We start from the raw sequence: 23,231 nt of genomic DNA, 5'->3' as shown, positions 1-23,231 counted from the left end.
GAACCATGTCTATAGAAAACCTTAGTCAATAGTGCTATTTTTGCTTTGTAAACACAAAGAAACACATATATGTTTTCAAATGTAGCGCTACATTTACAGTACTTCGACACAAAAGTTGTCTTTCACACAAAAGACTTGTGAAGTAATTACATATGAAATGACAATTTCACCCTAAAGTCTTTAAACTTGCCTTTCTTTATGTAGGAATCTCAAAAAAATAGTCAAGATATTAGTTTTCCTGCAGTTGTTATGCAACTTCAACATACGAACATGAAGAACTTTGACTTATAGCCTGTAAAAATCCTCGCTGGCATCTTTTTGAATGCCCAAAAAGCTATAAAGGGGGCAGATGGCTTTCACAGACCCCAAACTCCCAAGAGGGAGCGAGAATATGCTTGTGTAAGAAGGACGGCCCATCCGAATGACTATCCTCACTCCAATGGGCGATCCCACTTCCTGTTAACCCCCTCCCTTCCTCCTCCCTCTCTATAAAAACCCCACCTCTCCTTTCTTCTCCACATCTGCCTTCTCTATTCCGAATCCTCAAGTCGGCCTGAAGGGAAATCTGACAAGATGGTAAGTTCTTAGTGCTTGATCGATTCTTACTCCTAATCTTTTCATAAATCACTGACTTAAAATCCACATGTAAATGTTTTTATTTTACATTTTTATGCACTTAAGGGATGCTAGGAGATTTCAGTAAACACTATGACACTTTGATAATTCATACAGTAATGTGTTATTTTTTGTGTCAAAGACAAAGTTAGCAGCACTGTAGTTAAACTATCGAAACACGTTTTAATGAAAGTGATTAAGAGTGACGCATTAAGCCATGTAAGGTTTCAGGCACAGTGCTGGCCTTTCATTATACAGAGGATGTGGCTACGGCCTTCAAATCCTGATCCCAGACTATGACACACGTCAGCAGGAAACTCAAATACTTTGCTTTTTCTGAATATAACATTTTATCTATTTTTGGTGGATCTGCAGTCAAAATAGCTCACAGAACCTCTGTCAACCAAAGAGGACGAAAAGGGGAACTACACCATGAAAAATGCAGTTGTTACTCACAGAATGAATGCATTCATGTCTTTTTGACATATACAAAGAGGCATTAGTAGATGAGATCATGAGTGACAAAATCTGGAGCATAGCAGAATAATAGATAGAACTGTTCTGGTGAAAAGGCCCGAGTGAGATTTCTCTGTGTATGACACAAAGAAGGGTGTACAGCTGGGGCGGGGGTGGGGGGGTGTGGTGGACTGAGGCCTCCAAGGAACTCGCTCAGTCTCTTCTTCTGTACTTTAATGATCCTATGACCAAGCGTGAGAGGCTAAACATGCATGTAAATATGATAGAAAAGAAACTGAGTTCTAAATTGAACAATATAGGTCCAAATGCGTTGGAAAATGCATGAATCTTTTACAGTATTGAGCTTTGGGTGAGCTCAGCCAGTGGGTTAACAACTAAAAATAAAATCAACTATTAAAATTCCTCATTCAAAACAATAAAAGAACGCATCTAATTCAGTGGTTCTCAACCTTTTTGACTCCAATTGGTGTCAAAAAGGCGACTGGAGTCAATTGGAGCCTTAAGGCGCCTCATTGTCCACAAAAACATGAAGGCTTGTTTACTTTACAATAAGGTTTAATTTGTTAACATTAGTTAATATATTAACTAAAATGATCTAACAAAGAGCAATATATTTGTTACAGTATTTATTCATCTTTGTTAATGTCAGTTAATAGAAAATCCAGCTGTTCATTGTTTTTTCTTGTTAGTTCACAGTGCATTAACTAATTTACAAATACAACATCTGATTTCCATATGTAAATGTTAAAATTAACAAAACCTAAGATCAATAAATGCTGACGTATTGGTCATTCTTAGTTCATGTTAACTAAAGTAGTTAAGTAATGTTAACTTATGAAACCTTATTATAAAGTATTACCTTCAAAACTTCATAAGGGCTAAATTCTATAAAGATAAAAAGTAACTAAAATAATTAATATTAAATATAAATCATTATAATTTCAGAATTCCAGAGGATTTAGGAACAGAACGTTCTTCAGGGTTCACACTCTTTTTAACCAATGAATGTCCATGACTCTTCCAGTCGTTTATGATTTCATGGATATTAATGTTTTAAAAATATAAATTTTCTATAGCCTACAATAAAATATTTGATTGCCTAGTAAAATAACATAACTAGTTAAATGAATATTCATTATAAAAATGCCCATTGCATTTTAAGATTTTAGTAATTAAATATTTTTCCAGGTCTAGAAATACTAAGGAATACTTTGATTTTTACTTGTTTTAGCATATTTAGCTTGTCAAAGCTTGTTTTGTCTAATGTTAAGTCACCTTGAGGCCCCCTTGGAAATTTGCTGAGGACCTGGCCCCCTGATCTAGTTAAATATTTGGAGCTACCATGTTACAGTATCTTTAATTTCAGCCATAATATGTTAGAGTATTTAGCAAATATATGTACAGCTGACACTTATATTCATATATTTGTATACTTTACCCTTCTTCTCTCTCCAGCGTGAATGTATCTCTATGCATGTTGGCCAAGCTGGGGCCCAAATGGGAAATGCATGCTGGGAGCTTTACTGTCTGGAGCACGGTATCCAGCCGGATGGACAGATGCCCAGTGATAAGACAATAGGAGGAGGAGACGATTCATTCAACACTTTCTTCAGTGAGACAGGAGCAGGGAAACATGTTCCACGTGCAATCTTTGTTGATCTGGAACCCACTGTTATTGGTAAGTTGAACCTGAGGAACAGAATATAATGAATCTAAATGATCATGAAAACATTTGACAAAATATTGGAAAAGCAACATATCTTTAAAAAAAAATTATTTCCTCATAAGAAGCAATCAAATACAAACTATTGCTGGATTTCCCATGAATTATTATTATTTACTTGCTATTGAGAATAAAAAAGAATAGGAATTTAAACTAGTTTTTTTCCCTCTTCAGATGAGGTGCGCTCAGGCACATATCGCCAGCTGTTCCATCCAGAGCAACTAATTACAGGCAAGGAAGATGCTGCCAATAACTATGCCCGTGGTCATTACACTATTGGTAAAGAGATCATTGACCTAGTGCTGGACAGAACTCGCAAACTGGTATGGTTTATAAAAACTTGACTTAGAAGCATTAATGATTATGAAATGTAATTTCTAATAAGCTGATTTACTACAAATCCAACAGGCTGATCAGTGCACTGGCCTTCAAGGATTTCTCATCTTCCACAGTTTTGGTGGAGGTACTGGCTCTGGCTTCACCTCCCTGCTGATGGAGCGTCTCTCTGTCGACTACGGCAAGAAGTCCAAGCTGGAGTTTGCCATCTATCCCGCTCCTCAAGTGTCCACAGCGGTGGTGGAGCCCTACAACTCCATCCTGACCACCCACACCACCCTGGAGCACTCCGATTGTGCCTTCATGGTGGACAACGAAGCCATCTATGACATCTGTCGTAAAAACCTGGACATTGAGCGTCCGTCTTACACCAACCTCAACAGGCTCATTGGGCAGATTGTGTCCTCCATCACGGCCTCGCTGAGATTTGACGGAGCTCTGAATGTGGATCTCACCGAATTCCAAACCAACTTGGTGCCCTACCCACGTATCCATTTCCCTCTGGCTACATACGCTCCAGTGATCTCTGCTGAAAAGGCGTATCATGAGCAGCTTTCTGTGGCTGACATAACCAATGCCTGCTTTGAGCCGTCAAATCAGATGGTGAAATGTGATCCTCGACATGGTAAATACATGGCCTGCTGTCTTCTGTATCGTGGAGATGTGGTGCCCAAAGACGTCAATTCTGCCATCGCTGCTATTAAGACCAAACGCACCATCCAGTTTGTTGACTGGTGCCCCACTGGATTCAAAGTAGGAATCAACTATCAGCCTCCAACGGTTGTTCCTGGTGGAGATCTGGCTAAAGTACAGAGAGCCGTTTGCATGCTGAGTAACACTACAGCCATTGCTGAGGCCTGGGCTCGTCTAGACCACAAGTTTGACCTGATGTACGCCAAGAGAGCCTTTGTGCACTGGTATGTGGGTGAGGGAATGGAGGAAGGAGAGTTTTCAGAGGCCAGAGAAGACATGGCCGCTCTGGAGAAGGATTATGAAGAAGTCGGCACTGACAGCGTCGGAGATGAGGACGAAGAGGGAGAAGAATATTAAAGAGTCGGAATCAACCAAGTTCCACTTAGGTGCCCTGAAAAATAAAATCTGATCATTAAGATTTTTGCAAAAATAATTACTTGAAATTCCATTTGCATTACAATTGGTTTTAGATTAATAAAATTTGAAGAATAAAACAAATAATTATTTTGTGTTTGTGTGTTTTCTCACTCATCTCAAGACATAATACCTCTCTTATTTTTTTTAGGATTCGCATGACAGCAATAAAAAAAATTGGTAGGCATCAAGGAAGTCTATAATATCTGGAGAGGACCATCTGTTTGCATCCCCATTCACCTTAATGGCAGTTGCACAGTTGCACTAAATTCTTTTTCTCTTTCTTTGTTCCATGAAACTGATTACTCTGTGTTTGAAGTTTTCTTTATATTTGCCACATTCAGGGGAAAGTGCATTACACTACACATATATGAAGCATCAAAAATATTCTTACCACTTCCAAGGCATAAGTTGTGATTTATAAAAACAAACTTGACGGGAAAATTTGCGCACCTGCACGCAAACTCTGACCCATGCGTACGAACATTTTGGAGACGGAGCAGTTTGGCGACACCGATGGTGAGCTTGAGTTAAATCTCTTTTTGGTCACTTTTAGACAGAACATTTTAAGAAAATTATACATATACAGAAAGACAATACAAATATAATTTCACTCACCAAGCCTATCACATGAAGCAAACATCCATCTTAAATGTCAGTGCCAGCGAGCTCTTGGGCCGTTTAGTGAAACTGAAGCATTTATCTAACGGCAGATGAAGGGAAACCGTAAATCTTCATTATGAGTCTTAATCATAAATGCAGCATGTTCACAATAACAATTTAAATAAATAAAAGAATGATTTAAACTATGTTTTACTTCTGATATAAACATTAATATGCCATTCTCATTAATGGAGTTAAACACTTAAATTAGGCTACATGGAATCATTACTGAAGTTATATTACAGTTATATAATTATACAGTATTTAGTGGATGCGATTTTTAACAATTTTCCTGTGGCATGTTGTGTTTTAATGTTTTAACTACAGAGATAGTTGCTTATCATGATAACAGCAGATTGTCTGAGAAAATATGTTCGTGCAAATAATGCACAACAAAGTCTGTTTCCATAAAAAATATAAATCAATTAAAAATACTATTTGGCCAGTGGAAAAGATTGAGAAAAACTTTATCTTAAATGTATTTTTCATTTGATTTATTTATTTTTTAAAAAGGCAAGGATATAGGCTACTAAATTATTTTTATGTAATGTGACGGCACATCCGTAGGCCTTGTCGCTACCATAGAGGTCGCTACTCGATCCGTACCGGTAACACGATCTGTACTGCGCATGTGCGAGAACGAAGTTTTTCTGCCACTTCCTGTCATCGTCAATGTTTTTTACGACAGCGTCACTGTCACTACTAGATCCGTACTTTACTGTCACGATTTGTACTGTACTGTCCTGCATGTGCGAAAAAAACATGGATTCTTTTGCATTTTATGTGAAAGTTCAACAATTTCTCTTAAAAGGAGAAATGCCTGACAATCACGAAGAGCGTCGGAAAGTGAGACGGTCGTCTGCGAATTTTATCATCAAAGGTAACTATGACAAGGCAACACTAATCCAGGATTTGGCCTTAGTTCAATTGTGTTGTGTAACAATATATCGTGCCACAATATATCGTAATACAAAAATGCAACAATACGTATCATGGATAGTGAATATGTATCGTGGATAGTTCACCCAAAATAAAAATGGATGTTTTCAGAGTTTTTGTGTAAGTACTACATTAAACTACTATATAATGTTGATTATAATGTATAATAATGCAATGGGGAATATTTGTGGGTCCTGATAATGCCAAACGTCTTATGTTACCAGAATGTTAAAAATATTCGTCTAAAATAATTCAGTATTTTCAGCTTCAGAATCATGAATTTTTGTATTCTGGTGGCACCATTGTTCTTGGGTGCACCAAGTCCAAGCCTATTCATTTAAACCCACAATGTAATATCAAAGTTAGCATTTTAATCAACAGTGCATTTTGTGTTCTTGGGAGTATCGCAATAATATCGTATCGTGATATGTATCGAATCGTGAAATGAGGGTATCGTTACACCCAGCTTTTATAAACATGCCTTAAAAAAATAAACATTACTGGTGTGTATCTTGAGACAAAAAATGGCACTGACATATTTTAAGATGTAAGACTTTAAGTTAAAACAGCTCAAATATGCATTTTACTCTCTGGGGCTTGTCTGTCTGCAGCTGTGGTAACTAGAGCAGAGCTGGCAACCCGGATGCCGAAACACTACTGACTTCGTGATTAGTAGATAGGTGGAGGGTGGAGCATCAGGCCAAAACACAACATGACAACATCAACATCAGTTGAGGGCTGCAACTTCACTTTTAAATGACAATATCCTGGCCGTACCACTGTTGTCAGTTATATAAGTATTTGAAATGAACATGATTTCTTAATGTCTAGTGACATATCAGGGTCATTTTATGATTAATTGAAATACATTTCTTACATACGGTTCCTTTAAATATTATGAGTGAAGAGAAATCACTTTTAAATAATAATTACTTTAAACAACAAGCCCAAAACGCTAATAATAAGTGGACAACACTGCAAGAGCCGCTCTGTGAAGCAGCCTTTAAGCAGGCCTTAAACAAAATATGACGCCTCCATCAACTGTGCTTTAGATAAAACTGCTGAACACAACGTCTTGTAATATTTCATTGGTCAGAACAGCAGATACCAAACACGTGAGATGCCAGAACGTTGCTATGCTTACCACTGTGTCAACCATCGCAGTTTCAGGGTGTGAGTCGTGTTCCGTACACGCATGAAACGATAATTTAGGGGACTCACTCCCGTATTTAAATGCGGTTGTCGCTCCTGTAACTTTGCAGTGTGTATGTGGCCCTTGGAACCGTGAAGCTTAATTTTTGCTACTCTACAATTTGCTAAGTTTCATCAGTTGTATTCTTGATTCATCAGCATGGAACAGCATCGCCTGAGAAGAACCAGGGCTCTTCCCACACACCTGAGGGGATTCTTGGTGGAGGGCGTCTCTTAAATTCAAGACTCCTGTAATTGAGTTAGATCACACTTACAGTTGTATCTCTGCCAAAGCTCAAAGACCCACAGGTTTGGAGGAGCGCTACTTGAAGAACGCTGTGTCCTTCCTGACATCTGTCTAGCAGTCTCAGTCTCTTCAGTGGACGTGCGTCAGCAGGATGAGCCTATCTCCATCCACGGCTACAGCGTAGAGGCCTTCCAGGACATCTACCGCTCTGTGGTGGAGTCCATGATGAAGACACGCAGTGGTCGGCGGCGTCCCTACAGTCTTAAACTAGGACTGAAGATCAAGCAGCGACGTGGGAGGCACTTTCAGAAACTCTTAAGAGCATTTTATCAGATTGGGCATTAGATAAGAAAAAAAATGCCACTGATAATGGTGCTAATATTGTGGCTGCAGTGGGCAAACTTGGCTGACCATGGCTAAATTGCTTCGGCCATCAGCTGCCCTTCACTTTTTACAGTGTCTGATAGAGCTGTGGCAGATGATGATGTCTACAACACCTTTTGCACCTCCTCCAAAGAAGAGACTGATCTGCTGCAGAACAGAAGAGCTCAACCTTCTACACGTGGCTTACCAAAAAGAACGGATGCTGAACTGTCACGGTACCCACAGGAAGAGGCACTAGATACTCCGGCAGGCCCTTTAATGTGGTGGCGAGACAATGAATCCAGGTTTCCTTTCATTTCCAAGTTGGCAAGAAATGTGCATTTGTGCAACAAGTACTGCTTTGGAAGGAATGTTCAGTACAGCTGGCAATATTGTGACCTGCTAGATGCTCTCTTACGCCAGAGAAAGTCAACATGCTAGTGTTTATTTCCCATAATCTACCAAACAATTAAGGAGCAGGATTGTTTTTTTTGGGGGAATGTGACTTTTATGGACTGTTCTGTTATGGTAGTTTATTGTGATTATTTGTTTCTGTTATTTAAAGAGTTTTCAAATTTCTGAAATATGATTATATATGACTTTATTTGGGAATTAGATATTTACACTCTTTTTTTTATGTTATGGTCACTTCGTGATTGTGATTGTTTCTTGTTTCAACATTTTTATTTACATTTGTTCTTTAAATAAAAAAATTCTGAAAGGTGCCTATTTTTCATTGAATATATTACTTGAATATTTAAAGGTTTTAAGTGCAATAATCTGTTATTGCAAGTGACAACTTGCAAATAATTCAATAATCACAATAATGTGTATAACAATTAATCGGCATAATTGTTAAAGCCCTAAAAGTGACAATTTATCACTAAAGCCCCAAAACAAGACAATTAATCGCAATAATTTATTAAACAGTTAATCATCAGCCAAATTTCATGGAGCCCGGAGCCAAGAGTATCAAACAGCATGGCCTACGTATGTAAATACTGTACAGTATATACATATATTTCCCTATATTTCTCTATATACCATATATTTATAGATTAATATGCAAGTTTCAGTTTGTAGAGTAAGTTTCAGTTTGTAGAGTAAGTCTTTTGACTTTCCACTTATGAGCATAGAGATGCCTATAGAAAAGCCTCTTGCTTCAGTAATAGTCTTTAAAATGCACTTTTAACTGATGCTGTGCGCTCCGCTCAGAGACCAAACATGCAGATTCCACAGCTGGGGGTTGTGCCAGATTGAACCCCTCGCCTGAGAGAAAAACTGGACAGTGAGCGTTCTCTGTTGACGCATGCAGATCCACTTCCGCTGGCCCGGACATGTTCCAAACCATTTTTACTGCTCTTATTTAGAAATGTATGTGCCACTCCCTCTCTGTGTTCTTCTAGACACCTAAAAAAACAGTCTGCCATCGCAAAGGGCTCTCCAGCCCATGCTCGATGCATCCGTTGTGACAGTTCTGCGTCTGCCCACATGTCCATTTGTCACGCCCAGTTCGTACATAGTTGTAATTTTTTCAAGGGCTATCGCATTCAGGCATTTGCGAGTGACCAGGATGCTCAGCAGACCCGTGTGCCAAGCATGAAACGGGACACAGTCTTTAAGCCAGGAGCTGAAGCGGCCGCATAATGAAGCAGGCCCAGCCAACATACTGTCGCAGCTGCAGCTATCAGACTAATGTGAACATTGTGTGTGAATTCAATATGGTGCGAGCACTCCTATATGAGAGTTTTTTTTTTCTTTCTGTATCTTTCGATCTAATGGACAAAATAAGCATCCATAATCTTGACATGCTCATGGCACCGCAGAGGGCAACTTGAGCTCTCGAGGGCGGCTACTGCGTGGACACGGCCCAGAAAGAAGACACAGGTGTCATACCTGCCCGGGAGCTCAATGGTACCCGCACAGGCGCTGCTAAACTTGCTTGATGTCATCTTCGAAGTTCTCGCTGGAACGCTGAATGGGAAGCATCGCCCGTTGTAGGTGCTGAATCAACAGCGAGAGAAGCTTCTTTTAGTAAGATTGTGAGGCAATGTTGCTCAGCGTCGCTTTATATAGGGAGCGAGTGCATGCTTGAACAATGGCGTTATTCAATGAGGCTTCAGTATTGGTATAACTGCAGCCTGGAGATCTCCATATGGGGGCGGGAACTCCAAAACAGGGCGTGGTTTCCTCTCATTGGCAGATAGGCACATGACACACATGCGTGATTTTTTCCACCAATCCAGTTCAGTGCAAACTCCGCCCCACAGCCGATTCTACAGTGCTGATTTCCTACACAATGCTACAACAAATTCTAACCCATAAACCTACCCTACACCTGACCCTAAACGTAAACAGTGAAATAGACTGCATGGCAGTGTTAATAAGATTATGCGATATGAGATCAATTGGCTGAAGCCAGAGCCAATGGTGAAAGTCTCTGCGCGTGGAGACCCCGCCCCATTTTGGAGGTTCTGCCCACTTTTGAAGTTCACTCCCCATTTTGGAGATCTCCGGTCTGCAGTTATAGTACCTATATGGAGATTCTTGGTAAAAGTTGTTTCCCCATAGCACCAGATTTCCGACGATATGTCGGAGTGACCGAAATCAAAAGTGAACAGCGTTCACAGTCTTCACTGAATGAGCACGAGGACAGTCAATTTAAGTTTTAAAATTCTACATGTAACGCCCAATGGTATTATAATGAGCACTAACTGTAAAAGCATTATAATGTGGATATCAGTATAGTAAGTCATTAAATTACATTTACACGATTAAGAAATTACAGCAATGTAGGCTATTACAGTGATCGGAGTTAAAGTGTTAACACTTAGGGGAGACCGGGGACAGTTGCAACATGTCATTTTTCTCCAATCAGAAACAAGCTAGAGTGATGACACTCATACTGCACATGCACAGATCCCCATAGACCCTCCCCCCACCAAGAAGACAGAAGACATATTCAGTATTTGCTGCTGCATTTACTGAACAAAACTTGTTTTGGAGGTATGAAAGTAATTTTTTTCATGAGATCTATTTTTGTCATACTGTCCTGACATTTTGTATGAATTAATCAAAACTTATACTTAGTTTGAATTATTGTTTTGTTGACTTCTAAGTGACATGGTTAGCATGTGTGTCTAGCAGGCATATTATGTTCTGTCATGGCTGATATAGGGTTGGGGACGGTTGCAACAAGTTATAAATTGCATGTTTAATAAAAGTTTGTTGCATTGCAAATTGTTCAATTCTTCCTAATTTTTAACATGTTGCAACCGTCCCATGGTTGTGTTGCAACTCTCCCCTGGGTTGGGGTCAGTTGCAACATCTGGCTTCTTCCATTCAAATAAATACTGTGAACGATATGTCATATATAGTCATCTTTAAATGGTATGGGTGATTAGCAGACAGATGCAAGTTTAATATATACAAATTTGGTTGGTCTAGTCCTGTCCAAATAGTCTCTGAGTAACTGAGAGAAATGCAAAAAGTGTTGCAACTGTCCCTGGTCTCCCCTACTCTGTTCTTTATTCACTATATTTTTTAAAGTCACCATGAAATCAAAATTGACCTTTCTTTTTTTTCATGGAATATTTTTTTTTTATTGGAATACAATTTTTCCATAAACATATAGAAAATAAAATGTGCCTTTTTATTAGATTAGTATAAGAAATAAAAGACAAATTAATTGATTATCAAAATAATCGTTAGTTGCTGCTCTAGACTTTATTATGAATTATTTATTATATATATTGAGTCCTCAAGTAAGATTAGTTGATGCCACAAGATCTGAGACATAGCTTTGCTGCCACCTTCTGGTGAAATCACAGTATGCATTCATTTTACAATTAGTCTCCTGTGAAAAAAATAAACCATACAAAAATATGAAAAAGAAACAGCAATATGTATGTGCATGTGTTGCCTATTATAGGCTATATTCATTCACAAACAAGATTGCCTCGATCAGACTCAAAACACAGACTTTAAGTATTCACAATCACAACCAACGAGATTCTCCTTCACAGGCAGCACTTGAATATTATCTCTTGTGCTATTGTTCATATTATGATTTTAGAATAGATAAATTGTTTGGAGGCAGATTCTGTTATTTGAGAGATGTGAACTAGCAGACAAAGAATCACCAGTAATATAAATACTTCTTTCTTTTTTATTATTATTTACGTATATGGCCTATGCTATTTATATTATGCTTCTATACCCTATACCCAGCCAACATTTGTATGTGGGGCCCATATGGGTATGAAAAGGGCTAAAAAATGGGCCCCATGTAGGATTGTCCGTGGGTTACATAATGGCCCCATGTTAATTGCCCAGATGAATTTCATGTAGGATTGCACTTGGTACTAGGTGGGACCTTAGTGGGCAACATGCACAAGACCCATCTCGGTCCCAGCTTTAATAATGTAATACTAGGCTATTTATTTATACTTAAACACAAATATTTAGTTATTTATAGTCTATAATACACAAATAAAAACAATTAAACATACAGTCACATGGGGGGAAAAGTATTAACATTTTAAGAAGAACTCAAACAACAGCTAGTCCAACAACCGCTTGAAACTGCTTGGTTCGTTTTGAGTCATGATCTATATATTATAAATAGATAATATATCTATATATATTATCTATATAACACCTTTATTAATATAGTAGTTCGTTTTGATAGGTACTTTCCACCTCTGTTCTGAACTACACATGGCTCCAGTGGTGGGCGGGGCGTGTGACGTAAACAAACACAGGCATGTTCTAAACGGCGCAGCTCAGCTGATCGTGACGCACCGCACTCATTTCGCAGCAGAGGGCGAAGGACACACACACATATATAGAAGTTGGGTATCGGTTACACGCTGAAGTAATGAAGCCCGGTGTGCCAACGGTAAATGGGTGATTCTGACGGAATTCCGTACTCAAGCGTACGTTAAAACAGCGTCAGTTCCTGTGATCAGCGTCTTGGGAGTCGGAACGGACTGTCCCTCCCGTGGCTTCACCCGAAATATCTCAGTCCTGTTTACAGAAGCACGGCTTCTCCTGGCTGGACATACTTCTAAAAAAGGTAAAAGTTATTCTAATAGGGCGGCCATTATGATTGCAGGATCTCTAAAATGCTGTATTTATATGGAGTTGTGTGTGTGTGTGTGTGTGTGTGTGTGTGTGTGTGTGTGTGTGTGTGTTTGTGTGTGTCTGATGATCAGGCGTGTTGCAGCAGCTGTCAGCGGCCATATGGCCCACACACACAAATCGCGTTTTAACTTTGGGCTTGAAATAACGTCACATTGTGTCCGGTTTCCAGAGAGTTCCAGACATGGGCAGGCCAGACTCCAGGGGAATGCCAGTCTATATTCAGTCTATTAATCCAAATCCAGAAGTTTCTGATAAACTGTCATCTTCAGCAACAGTTCATTGATCTGTTACACATAACACCATACGAAAAAAAATAAAATAAAGTCCAGTAGAAAATCTCCCAAAAGTTCTGCCATTAAAGTGCCTAGAATTTTAAAGTTGTTCAAATAAACCCTTAATTATGTGATACATTAAAAGTATGGCTAAACCAATCAATACATTGCCGTGTCAAAAACACAGGGTATGACCACTGATCTATGTATCTATGTATATAGATCAGTGGGTATGACCCAAGTTGTTGTTACTGTATCTTTTGATATCATGGCATTTGATTGAATGATCACTATGCCTAACTAACTGTGTGAACATGACTGTAACTGACAGCCAGGGTTTCAGAAACACTTCTTGACACATTCTTGAGATTTATAATGAGGTCATTTGTTACTGTTTGAGTAACAGGTGCACTACACTGAAGGCCGCAATGGTGGATTACTATGATGTTCTGGGAGTGTCACGAAATTCTTCTCCAGATGACATCAAGAAAGCGTAAGTTAAAACTGCCTTCACTTATCAGTAGCTTGCAGTATGGCATTGTTGCTATTGTATGTTTCTAAATTTGTCTCTTAACAGATGCAAGTGAAGATTCAAGTAATTTTGAGACAGTTTACCTATACAAAGTATCCATCAACCACAGTGCTTTGACTACCATTCAAAAGTTTGGGGTTGGTAAGATTTATGTTTTTGAAAAGTCTCTTATGCTAAGCAAGTTGGCATTTATTTGATCTAAAATTGTAATATTGTGAAATATTATTACAGTTTTAAGAATATGTTTTCTATTTAAATATATTTTAAAATATAATTTATTCCTGTGATGCAAAGTTGATTTTTCAGCATCATTACTCCAGTCTTCAGTGTCACATGATCCTTCAGAAATCATTCTAATATGATGATTTGCTGCTCAGTTGTGCTGTTTAATATTTTTCCCTCAAGATTCTTTGGTGAATAGAAAGTAAAAAAAAATCGTAATGATCCCAAACTTTTGAATGGTAGTTTTGAATATATTACATCCATAAGAATAAGACATCTTATTCTGCCTGTTTGCTGTGGTCTGTTACTCCAACTATTTGAGATATGCTAATATATTTTGTAAAGCCACACTAACAGAATGACTAATGGATTTACAGTTTTTCTAGTTTTAGACTAACGAAAGTGTCCGTTTTCTGATTTCCCTTCAAATGAAGGACACTGATCAAGCTGATATGCCTGAATTTTAAAAAGGTCCATTCACACAGGACATTTTAAAATATTTAAATTGTTTTTTAACTTACCTTAGTTCAACAATATCACTATGATATGTCAGTTTAGTGCATGTTTATACAGAAAAACAATTATAAAAGCACGGATGGACCCAATAACGTGTTGTATGCGAATGGCCTCTGAACCTATATGTCACTTCACAGTCTTGAGATGCCAGTCAAGATAAGTTTACTTAACTGTTTATTTATGTGTGTGTATACAGTTACAGGAAACAGGCTCTGCGATGGCATCCTGACAAAAACCCAGACAACAAGGAAGAGGCAGAGAAAAAATTCAAGGAGATAGCAGAGGCCTATGAAGTTCTTTCAGACAGTAGGACACTGGAAATTTGAACTCTACAGCAATGTTATAAATGGTTAAATCACTTGTTAGGAAAGGGTTAGGTTACTTTGGGAGTTACATTTCACTGTTGTTTCTTTCTCATTTTCAAGAAAGCAAACGAGATGCATACGACAGATACGGTAGATCGGACATGCCAAGCTCAGGTGAGGAGAACTTTACGCTGCTTGATACTCTCTTATTGTTACACGTGCTTATGTGAGCTCTTCTGTTTTATAGAATCTGGTGGTTCTTCATTTCCTGATGACTTCCCAGGATTCTCCTTCACATTCCGCAACCCAGATGAGGTGTTTCGAGAGTTCTTCGGAGGGCAGGACCCATTCGCTGACTTCTTTGGTGGGTTCTCAGGGAGTTCAAGGCCCGTTCACACCAAGGACTATAACGATAAAGATACAGTTCTAAAAATAGCTTGAAGTGTAAAAGGATAGCAGAGTCCACACATCAACTATAACAGTAATGGCACAGAGAAACAATATCGTTTGGAATCACGTTCAGAATAAATTTGTCAGCCAATCATCCTGCTTTAAAGAGCTCAAGCATTTAAAGCAGACGACGACAAAACTGCAGCGCGGCGCACTTACAAGAAACAGAACAATATCGTCAGATGGTGTGGACTGCCTTTAGTCTGTAAATATGCTGATCTTGAATTTTGCTTTGATACCAGTGCAAGTGTTTTATCTCTGTCAGAATTTCCCTTATAGTAGTGGTTCTCAGACAGGGGCCCACTAGGGGGTCTCAGCAAACTTGCAGGGAAATTTTATAAAAGTAGTTATATTAAAGGGATAGTTCACCCCAAAAAAATGAAAATTCTGTCATAATTTACTCCCCTTCAAAGTTGTTCCAAACCTTTATGAATTTATTTCTTCTGCTGAACACAAAGTAAGATACAGTTGATGAACCCCATTGACTTCCATAGTATGGAAAAAAAAAATACTATGGAAGTCAATGGGGTTCATCAACTGTTTGGTTACAGAAATTTTTCTAAATATCTTACTTTGTGTTCAGCTGAAGAAATAAATTCATACTGGTTTGAACTATCCCTTTAATGATAAAATCTAAAAATAAAGATGTACAGCATTAAACTGACATCATACTTTTGAGTCTATTTTTATTAATTACAATAGATGTACAGTTACAGCTTATATAAAAGGGCCCTCGAATAAAGTCTCAGACAAAGGTGGGGCCTTTAATTGGCTCTCTGAGTCAAAAAGGTTGAGAACCACGGCCTCACAGACTCCTCGTATTCTCCCTGACCTTCCCCTCCTAAGCCCTCTCGCATTTTTCTACACTTTCCCGCTAGATGATTTCCCGTTTGGTGGAATGCACAGTGGGTTTCACAGCTCCTCCTCCAGGCTTGGGCCCAGTCGCTTCTTCTCCTTCCCCTCAGCAAATGGTTGGTTTTTAAATATGCTTTGTGCTCTTTTTGTGTATATATTGTTTGTATGTTACATATGTGGTCAGTCTCCAAGATTAATACTTAATTTAGGTGAACTTTGCAGAATACGTATTGATAACATTGATGACTGTTTGGTGAAAAACTATTCTTTTGTAGATCTGGACCATGGCAAATAAATGAGTTGATATGGTAATATAGTCACTTTATGAGAATTGTTTTTTCAAATCCTCAAGAGCTGATTTATTTTTTTTATCAACAGCTGACTTTACCTCCTTCTCCTCTTCAATGGGTGGGATGGGCAGCATGGGAGGGGCAAACTTCAAGTCTGTTTCTACTTCCACCCGTATTGTCAATGGAAAACGTGTCTCCACAAAAAAGTCAGTTTGCTTCTCTTTAAACTGTATTGTCTGCTGTTATCCTTGTTCCATATGTGGTACAATTTAACAATGTAACCTACTGTCTTTATTGGAAATCAGTGATGTATGACAGTGCATCTGGCAGATTAAACTAAAAAGACAGTTTTTGACTAAATGAGTAATTAAAATGCAAATGATGTAGAAAAGTAAAAGAGGGTTTATACTTTGCCATAATGTGACGGTCTGATTTACAGAAAGTCACAGGAATTTAATTTTGTTTACATATTTCCCTTTTCTTTTCTTTTCCCTCAGGGTCAGAGAAAATGGCCAGGAGAGAACAGAGGTTGAGGAGGATGGGGTTCTGAAAACTGTCCTCATCAATGGTAATTCTTTTTTTGCTATCGTTTAATAATAATAATATTGGGCTGAGCCAAAAGGCAATCTCTATACTTAATGTGCATGTAAAAATTCACCTTATCAACTTGCAGACTCAGGATAAGACTCAGGACTGCCTGGGAAAGTAGATGTGTTTGCAATCCTAATACACATACTCTACCATTAAAACATTTGGGGTCAATACGATTTTTTATTTTAAAGAAATGAATACTTTTAATTACCAAGGATGTATTAAATTGATCAAAAGTAACAGTAAAGACAGTTTTAATGTTACAAAAGATTTCTATTTCAAATAAATCTCTATTAATCAGAGAATCATGAAGATATGTATCATGTTTCCACAAAAATATTAAGCAGCACAACTGTTTTCAACATTGATAATAATCAGAAATGTTTCTTCAAATCAGCCTTTTAGAATGATTTCTGAAGGATCATGTGACACTGAAGACTGGAGTAATGATGCTGAAAATTCAGCTTTAACATCACAGGAATAAATTACATTTGAAAATATATTCAAATAGAAAAGAGTTATTTTAATTTGTTAAAATATTTCACAATATTACTGTTTTTATGGTATTTTTGATCAAATAAATGCAGCCTTGGTAAATACGAGACTTTTTAATGTTCAAAAACATTAAAAAAACAGGGTTCCCGCGGGGTCTTAAAAAGTCTTAAAAAGTCTAAAATTCTGAACTTTAAATTTAAGGCCTTAAAATGTCTTAAAAACGGCCAGATTTTCATCCGTGGTCTTAAATTTCATTTAGTCAGGTCTAAAAAAGGTCTCGCCAACAGGCCGTTCACATATTGCATCTTTTGCGCGCTCAAGTTCGTTCAAATGTAGGTGCGCGCGCTCATAATTGAAGCGACGCACTTGTTTTTTTCCAGGCGCAGCGAGATAAAAAAAATGTCAACTCTTCAGAATGCCGCAAACGCACCGCAGGTCATGTGACAAGAACCAACCAATCAGCTTCGCCCCTTTCCATAACAACATTGAAAGCTCACTCAACTGGAAGGATGCGGGTGCACCCAAACACTACGGGTGTTTTTCTCTTCTCCGTAAAATAAATCTTGAAGCAGAGCTACAGCAAGCGTTTCTCGCCGGTGGAAATCCATTAGCCACTAAAACTTCTTTGTCATTGTGGAGAGCGCAGTGCATGGTTGCATAGCAACGACAGACGCCACGGGAAAATCCGACCGAATTTTACTATTAATAATAAAAGATAAGCTAAAGTGCATTGTAAATGTCAGTAATTTATCTTTTTATAAAAAATGATTTAAAGTCTGAAATATGTGAGGTTTATCTTTTTATAAAAAAACTTTTTTGTCTAAACTTTATTTGAACTTGTACATGTTAGAATATAACATGTTGCAAGACACTTTTAAAATCTGGCTATCATTTTTAATGGTATTATTTTAATGTTTATGTAAACAAAAAGTGCATATTGATGCTAATTTTTATTTGTTATTTGCTGGTTTTCGACATTGTGTAGTATTAGTACTTTTTGAACAGGATTCTGTGATAACTGTGGTCATTTTTGTCACTATAATCATTGAAGTGAAATGTTCATGCCATTTCATCTCTAGTTATGATCAACTATGATCAACTAAAATCAACTAATTATGTGTTTTTTTACAGTATAATATGCATAGTACAATTTTCTATAAAAAAATTATATATCTGATTCTGATTCTGACACACGTTGTTGGGTGTGGAAGGTTACTAATGTTATTGTTTTATCTGTAAATTAAATGAATGTTTTTTCAATTACTTAATTCATTGAAATAAAATGAATTCTTTGATTTGATTTTATTTATTTATTTTTTGCCAGTGCGTCGTGTAGGTCTTAAATTTCAAACTTTATGGTCTTAAAATGTCTTAAAAAGGTCTTAAATTTTACTTGCTGAAACCTGCAAGAACCCTGAAAAAAATAAAATCTTACAGACCCCAAACATTTGAATATTAGTGTATGTGCAAGTCATAACCATTTGGCCTAGTTATAAAAGTGGAAACCTAGCATATTGTAGGAAAAAGGCTTTTATGCTGTTTCCTGCACAGTGGTTCATATATGTGACCCTGGATCACTAAACCAGTCACAAGTCGCACGGGTATATTTTTGGCAATAGCCAACAATACATTGTATGGGTCAAAATTATAGATTTTTCTTTTATGGCAAAAATCATTAGGATATAAAGTAAAGATCATTTTCTATGAAGATATTTTGTACATTTCCCACCTTAAATATATAAAACATTTATTTTTGTGAATGGATGCAGCACAATCGCAAACATAAATGGACAACTTTAAAGGCGATTTTCTCAATGTTTCGATTTTTTTTTTTGCACCCTCAGATTCCAGATTTATTTTAAAATAGTTGTATCTCTGCCAAATATTGTCCTATCATAACAAACCATACATCAATTGAAAGCTTATATATTCAGCTTATATATTCAGATATAAATCTCAATTTAAAAAAAATGACACATGTGACTGAGTTTTGTCGTCCAGGGTCACGTGTGTGTGTGTGTGTGTGTGTGTGTGTGAGAGAGAGAGAGATAGATAGATAGATAATTGTTGTTCTTAGCTCAATAATCTTGCGTTCTGGTGCTTAAACATTATTTTCAGTATGTCTTTATCCTTTATCCTAATTTAATTTAACTTAAAACTTTAATGGGGTCACTTTACTTTATAGGAGTCTTTTAAAACAATAATACCACATATTCCTTCAACTGTTTATTTTCACAAATATTGGCTCAAAACCTCAGCTTAGGCTTGCAGGTAGATTTAGCAAACTCTTACGCCAGCATTTAAGCCAGCATCTTGTATTTCCATATATGCAAATTCCTAATTTCCATATTGAGGAGTTTCTGTAGAAGTGATCTGACATTCAGCTGTGTTTATGTGTCTAGGTGTGGAGGATGAGATGGCTTTAGCTCTGGAACTGAGTCGTAGAGAGCAGTCCAGTCAGCCTCCCAGACAATCCCAACCGCCACTGCTCCACCCCCCCAACAACAGCTCCCCAAACCCCGCCTTACGGTCCTTCAGCGCCGCCCCGTTCTACCACTGCCCCGATGCCAGTGAAGACGAGGACGAAGACCTCCAGATGGCGCTGGCCTACAGCTTGTCGGAGATGGAGGCCCAGCAGCGGGCAGAGGACGTGATCTCAGGTGCTGGGGGAGGGAGGGGGAGGCAACCAGGTGATGGGAATGGGAAGGGAGCCGTTCAGAAAAACAAATACGAGAGAGAAGTGACAGATGATTCAGACCAAAGCACCCCCTCATCTCCAGAAGACAGACTAACAGAACAGGGTCTAGATACGGGTTCAGAAAGTTTGCATTCAGAAAGTGTTAAAGAGGATAAAGAGAATGATAAAATGGCGGCCAATGGGAATAATGTGGTAAAGAAGAAAAGGAAGTGTCAGTGTGTGGTCTGTTAGTAAGACTGTGGAGAATAATCATGCTTGTGTGTGAAATCAGCAGTGTTAACCTTATGTTCTCTATATGTTTTTTTTTTTTTTTTCCTTAAGTTTTGGACTGTGCTTTAACAGTGTTCTCTTGTGGCAGGGCTGATGGCATTGCACAAAAATGACAGTGTTGAATTTGTATTTTCTTGCCTTGGGGAATGAATAACAGGTGCCAAAATGTGTTTATACTACACAAAGACAGGACATTTTATACAGTAGGAAGTTTGAATGTACTGTATGCAATATTTTAGAATGTCACTCATATCTGACAGATAGCACTGAAATAGGTGTCTTGGGATATCATTTTCCAGCCTTGACTGTGTAAACAGTAAAAAATAGTCAAGCCGCTTTCTTAGTCGATCAGAAAAACACTCTGCCTGTGAATCTTTTGGATTGCTGGCATCAGGTTGACTGACATGTCTTTGGAGGGTGCGTTTTTGGGGTATTGGAGAGCAGGCATATGGTTAGCAAACGTTAGCATAATGGCTAACCAGCATAATCCAGTATTCGACATGACTTTTTAGTGCCAAACAGAGATAAATGCTCTGTACTTGCATTCTTACTTGCTGCATTATAAACCAGTGGTTCTTAACCTCAAAATAACTTTAAATGATCAGCCAAAAATCAAGACATTTCATAAAAAAATAAAAAAAAAGGTTTAAAAATACTTTATCGGATAAAAATTGTCTGAGTAATTTTTATTTATTTAAATCCTTATCCTTAATTCCTAACCAGTAAATTCTGAAAAACTATGAAAGTTATGGGACCTTCGGATATTGTTGTGGACAGAGGGGGAGAACCACAGCTTTTCGGAGTATTTCAGAGCATTTTAATAGCTATCTTGCTGATTAGTTGGGATCCCATTCCCAATGAACGCTCCATTTATTCTTCCATCAGTGAAGCGCTCTATTTCATCAGTGTTTGCTATTGTTCCTTCTATTTGTTCCTTCTTGACTCTAGTCTGGGTGCTTTGTGATTTTTACGGTGCATTTGTCATTCCTTCAGAGGTACCTGTTGAATGTGAAGGGGACTTTTTTGTAGATGGGGAAATTTTGCACAAAGACTTAAAAGATAATGTGCCTCCGAGGGCTAATGTTTAGTGATTGGCACTCCTATTACCTAATGCGTTACAGACAGACATGTAAGGGAATGTAGATCCAAAATTATCTCAATTTATCAGAATGTGCCAAATAACTGACTGACAATGTCTCTCATTAGTTTTATACGCATCAGAATTATTCAGTATTGATATTTTGTTTGTGCCTTTTATTTTGCTAGGATTTCAAATGCTTGGCTATTGTTGCCAATGCTATATTACACATACCAGTTTGTGTACAAGTTACACATTATACTTTTTTCTTCTTTTTTTTTTTTTTTTACTTGCTTGTGCAGTTTGTTTCATAACTATAAGCTTTGTGATATAAAATGAACAAAACATCAATAAAAAAAGCACAATAAGTTTGAATGTGATGCTATGTGAATATTGATGAAAATAATATTTTGTGTACAATGTAAATTGCAAAGAGCGAACAAAGTCATTCACATAACTACTATTCACATTTGAAAATGTTATGCGAGACAACATTGTTATCTCAGAACAGACGTATCCTAATTCATATTCAGCACTCAATCATTGTTAACATGATGTTGTTGGTAATATGAAGAACAATAAACTGTATTAAACCAGCTCTTTTCAGCATAAGAAGTATTTTTGATGGAGTGCTCGTTTTTAATCCATGCTTTTTCTCCAGTTTACCTGATATAAATGGACAGCAGCCCTTTATTACCTCTTTATTTTTTACATCTGAAAAGCCGTACGTAAAATTAGGTTGAATACATTTTATTTTTCTTAGTGATACACTGTTCTCCTAAAAGCATGTAATTCAGTGCGACTGTTGTCATTACCGGCACATTCATCATTCCTATTAATGGGTTGCATTTGTAAACCTCATTTGCATTTACTGTTAATGATTTTGTTTTTCCTGGGCTTTTTACCTGACTCATTCTCCCTGCCATTACAGAGTCCGACTTCCAGGCCTTCACAGGCTGACCTGTGGCGCTGTGACCCCCCTCTCTTACCCCCAGAGGTAAAACGTAGTGTTGTAGACTTCTCTGTACATGACTGAGAACTAAAGCATAGTTTTTAGATCTTCTCCCCACTCATAGTTAATGAACATGCATTTGTGTAATTACCTGAGAGTTTGCTGCTCCAGATCAAGCAGGAAAATATTGAATTTGTGCATGGAAACTTGAGTACACTCAAAATTGCAAACAATCCTGTTTTATTAGTCTCTGTTTCATTAGTCTGTGTAGTTTTAATTGACCAAACACAACACAGAGGTTTGTGAGGCAACACTAATACTGAATTCATCCGTCTGCTCTTAACAGGTGAAGCATTTCCCGGTGCTCTGCTCTCTCTTTCTGCTTCTCTCTCTCTCTCTCTCTCTCTCTCTCTCTCTCTCTCTCTCGCTCGCTCTCTCTCTGTCTTTCTTTCTGCCTGGCTCACCTGCTGCTCAGACCCTTTTCAAAGTTTTATTTGGAAAAAAATCCCAGGCAACGCTACATAAAGGTCAATAATGTACGTGCTAAGTATGTATGTGTGTTAATGTGAGCCTTGGAGAGGGAGTACTGGATTACTTTTTATATATAAATTATATTTATGGCCAGCACTGCACAGCTCGTGTACAAATTAAAGTGTCTTGAGGACAGAATTATTCTTTCACATTTTTAATAATGAATGATTCAAACCTGCAATGAATGTATAGTTGCACTTGAAATGCTATATTTGAGAGTTTTAAATCTTCATAACTAATGAAAGGTTTATTATTTATTCTGAAAGGTTTCTTGTGTATTAATTAAAATATCTGCATTTCATAACCCATTATTCTGTAGTTTTTTTTTTTGTTTTTTTTTTACGTTATTGTTCAAACGTTTGGGATCG

General features: G+C 37.6%; 2 protein-coding genes across 4 annotated transcripts; both read left to right on the top strand.

Annotated features, from left to right (window-relative positions):
* Nucleotides 1–448: 448 nt before the first annotated feature.
* tuba8l3 (tubulin, alpha 8 like 3) lies at nt 449–4,351 on the top strand. Its single transcript, XM_082175311.1, has 4 exons — nt 449–576; nt 2,548–2,770; nt 2,990–3,138; nt 3,224–4,351. Exons 1-4 carry the CDS (start codon nt 574–576, stop codon nt 4,199–4,201), a joined length of 1,353 nt encoding a protein of 450 aa, XP_082031437.1. The 5' UTR covers nt 449–573; the 3' UTR covers nt 4,202–4,351.
* Nucleotides 4,352–12,436: 8,085 nt separating this feature from the next.
* dnajb2 (DnaJ heat shock protein family (Hsp40) member B2) lies at nt 12,437–23,167 on the top strand. Of its 3 annotated transcripts, XM_082175857.1 has the most exons (11): nt 12,437–12,738; nt 13,485–13,571; nt 14,545–14,654; nt 14,774–14,827; nt 14,901–15,017; nt 15,982–16,074; nt 16,337–16,454; nt 16,746–16,816; nt 19,737–19,994; nt 22,312–22,377; nt 22,679–23,167. In XM_082175857.1, the coding sequence occupies exons 2-10, from the start codon at nt 13,507–13,509 to the stop codon at nt 22,338–22,340; spliced, it is 915 nt and encodes a 304-aa protein (XP_082031983.1). In that variant the 5' UTR covers nt 12,437–12,738; nt 13,485–13,506; the 3' UTR covers nt 22,341–22,377; nt 22,679–23,167. The 3 variants fall into 3 exon arrangements, with proteins under 3 accessions (XP_082031983.1, XP_082031982.1, XP_082031981.1); XM_082175856.1 differs by having other exon boundaries at nt 22,312–23,167; XM_082175855.1 differs by lacking the exons at nt 22,312–22,377; nt 22,679–23,167 and having other exon boundaries at nt 19,737–21,976.
* The last annotated feature ends 64 nt before the right edge of the window (nt 23,168–23,231 follow it).

Source organism: Leuciscus leuciscus (assembly GCF_965113295.1).
Source record: "Leuciscus leuciscus genome assembly, chromosome: 7".
NCBI lineage: Eukaryota > Metazoa > Chordata > Actinopteri > Cypriniformes > Leuciscidae > Leuciscus > Leuciscus leuciscus.
This window is presented reverse-complemented; position numbering and strand designations above follow the sequence as displayed.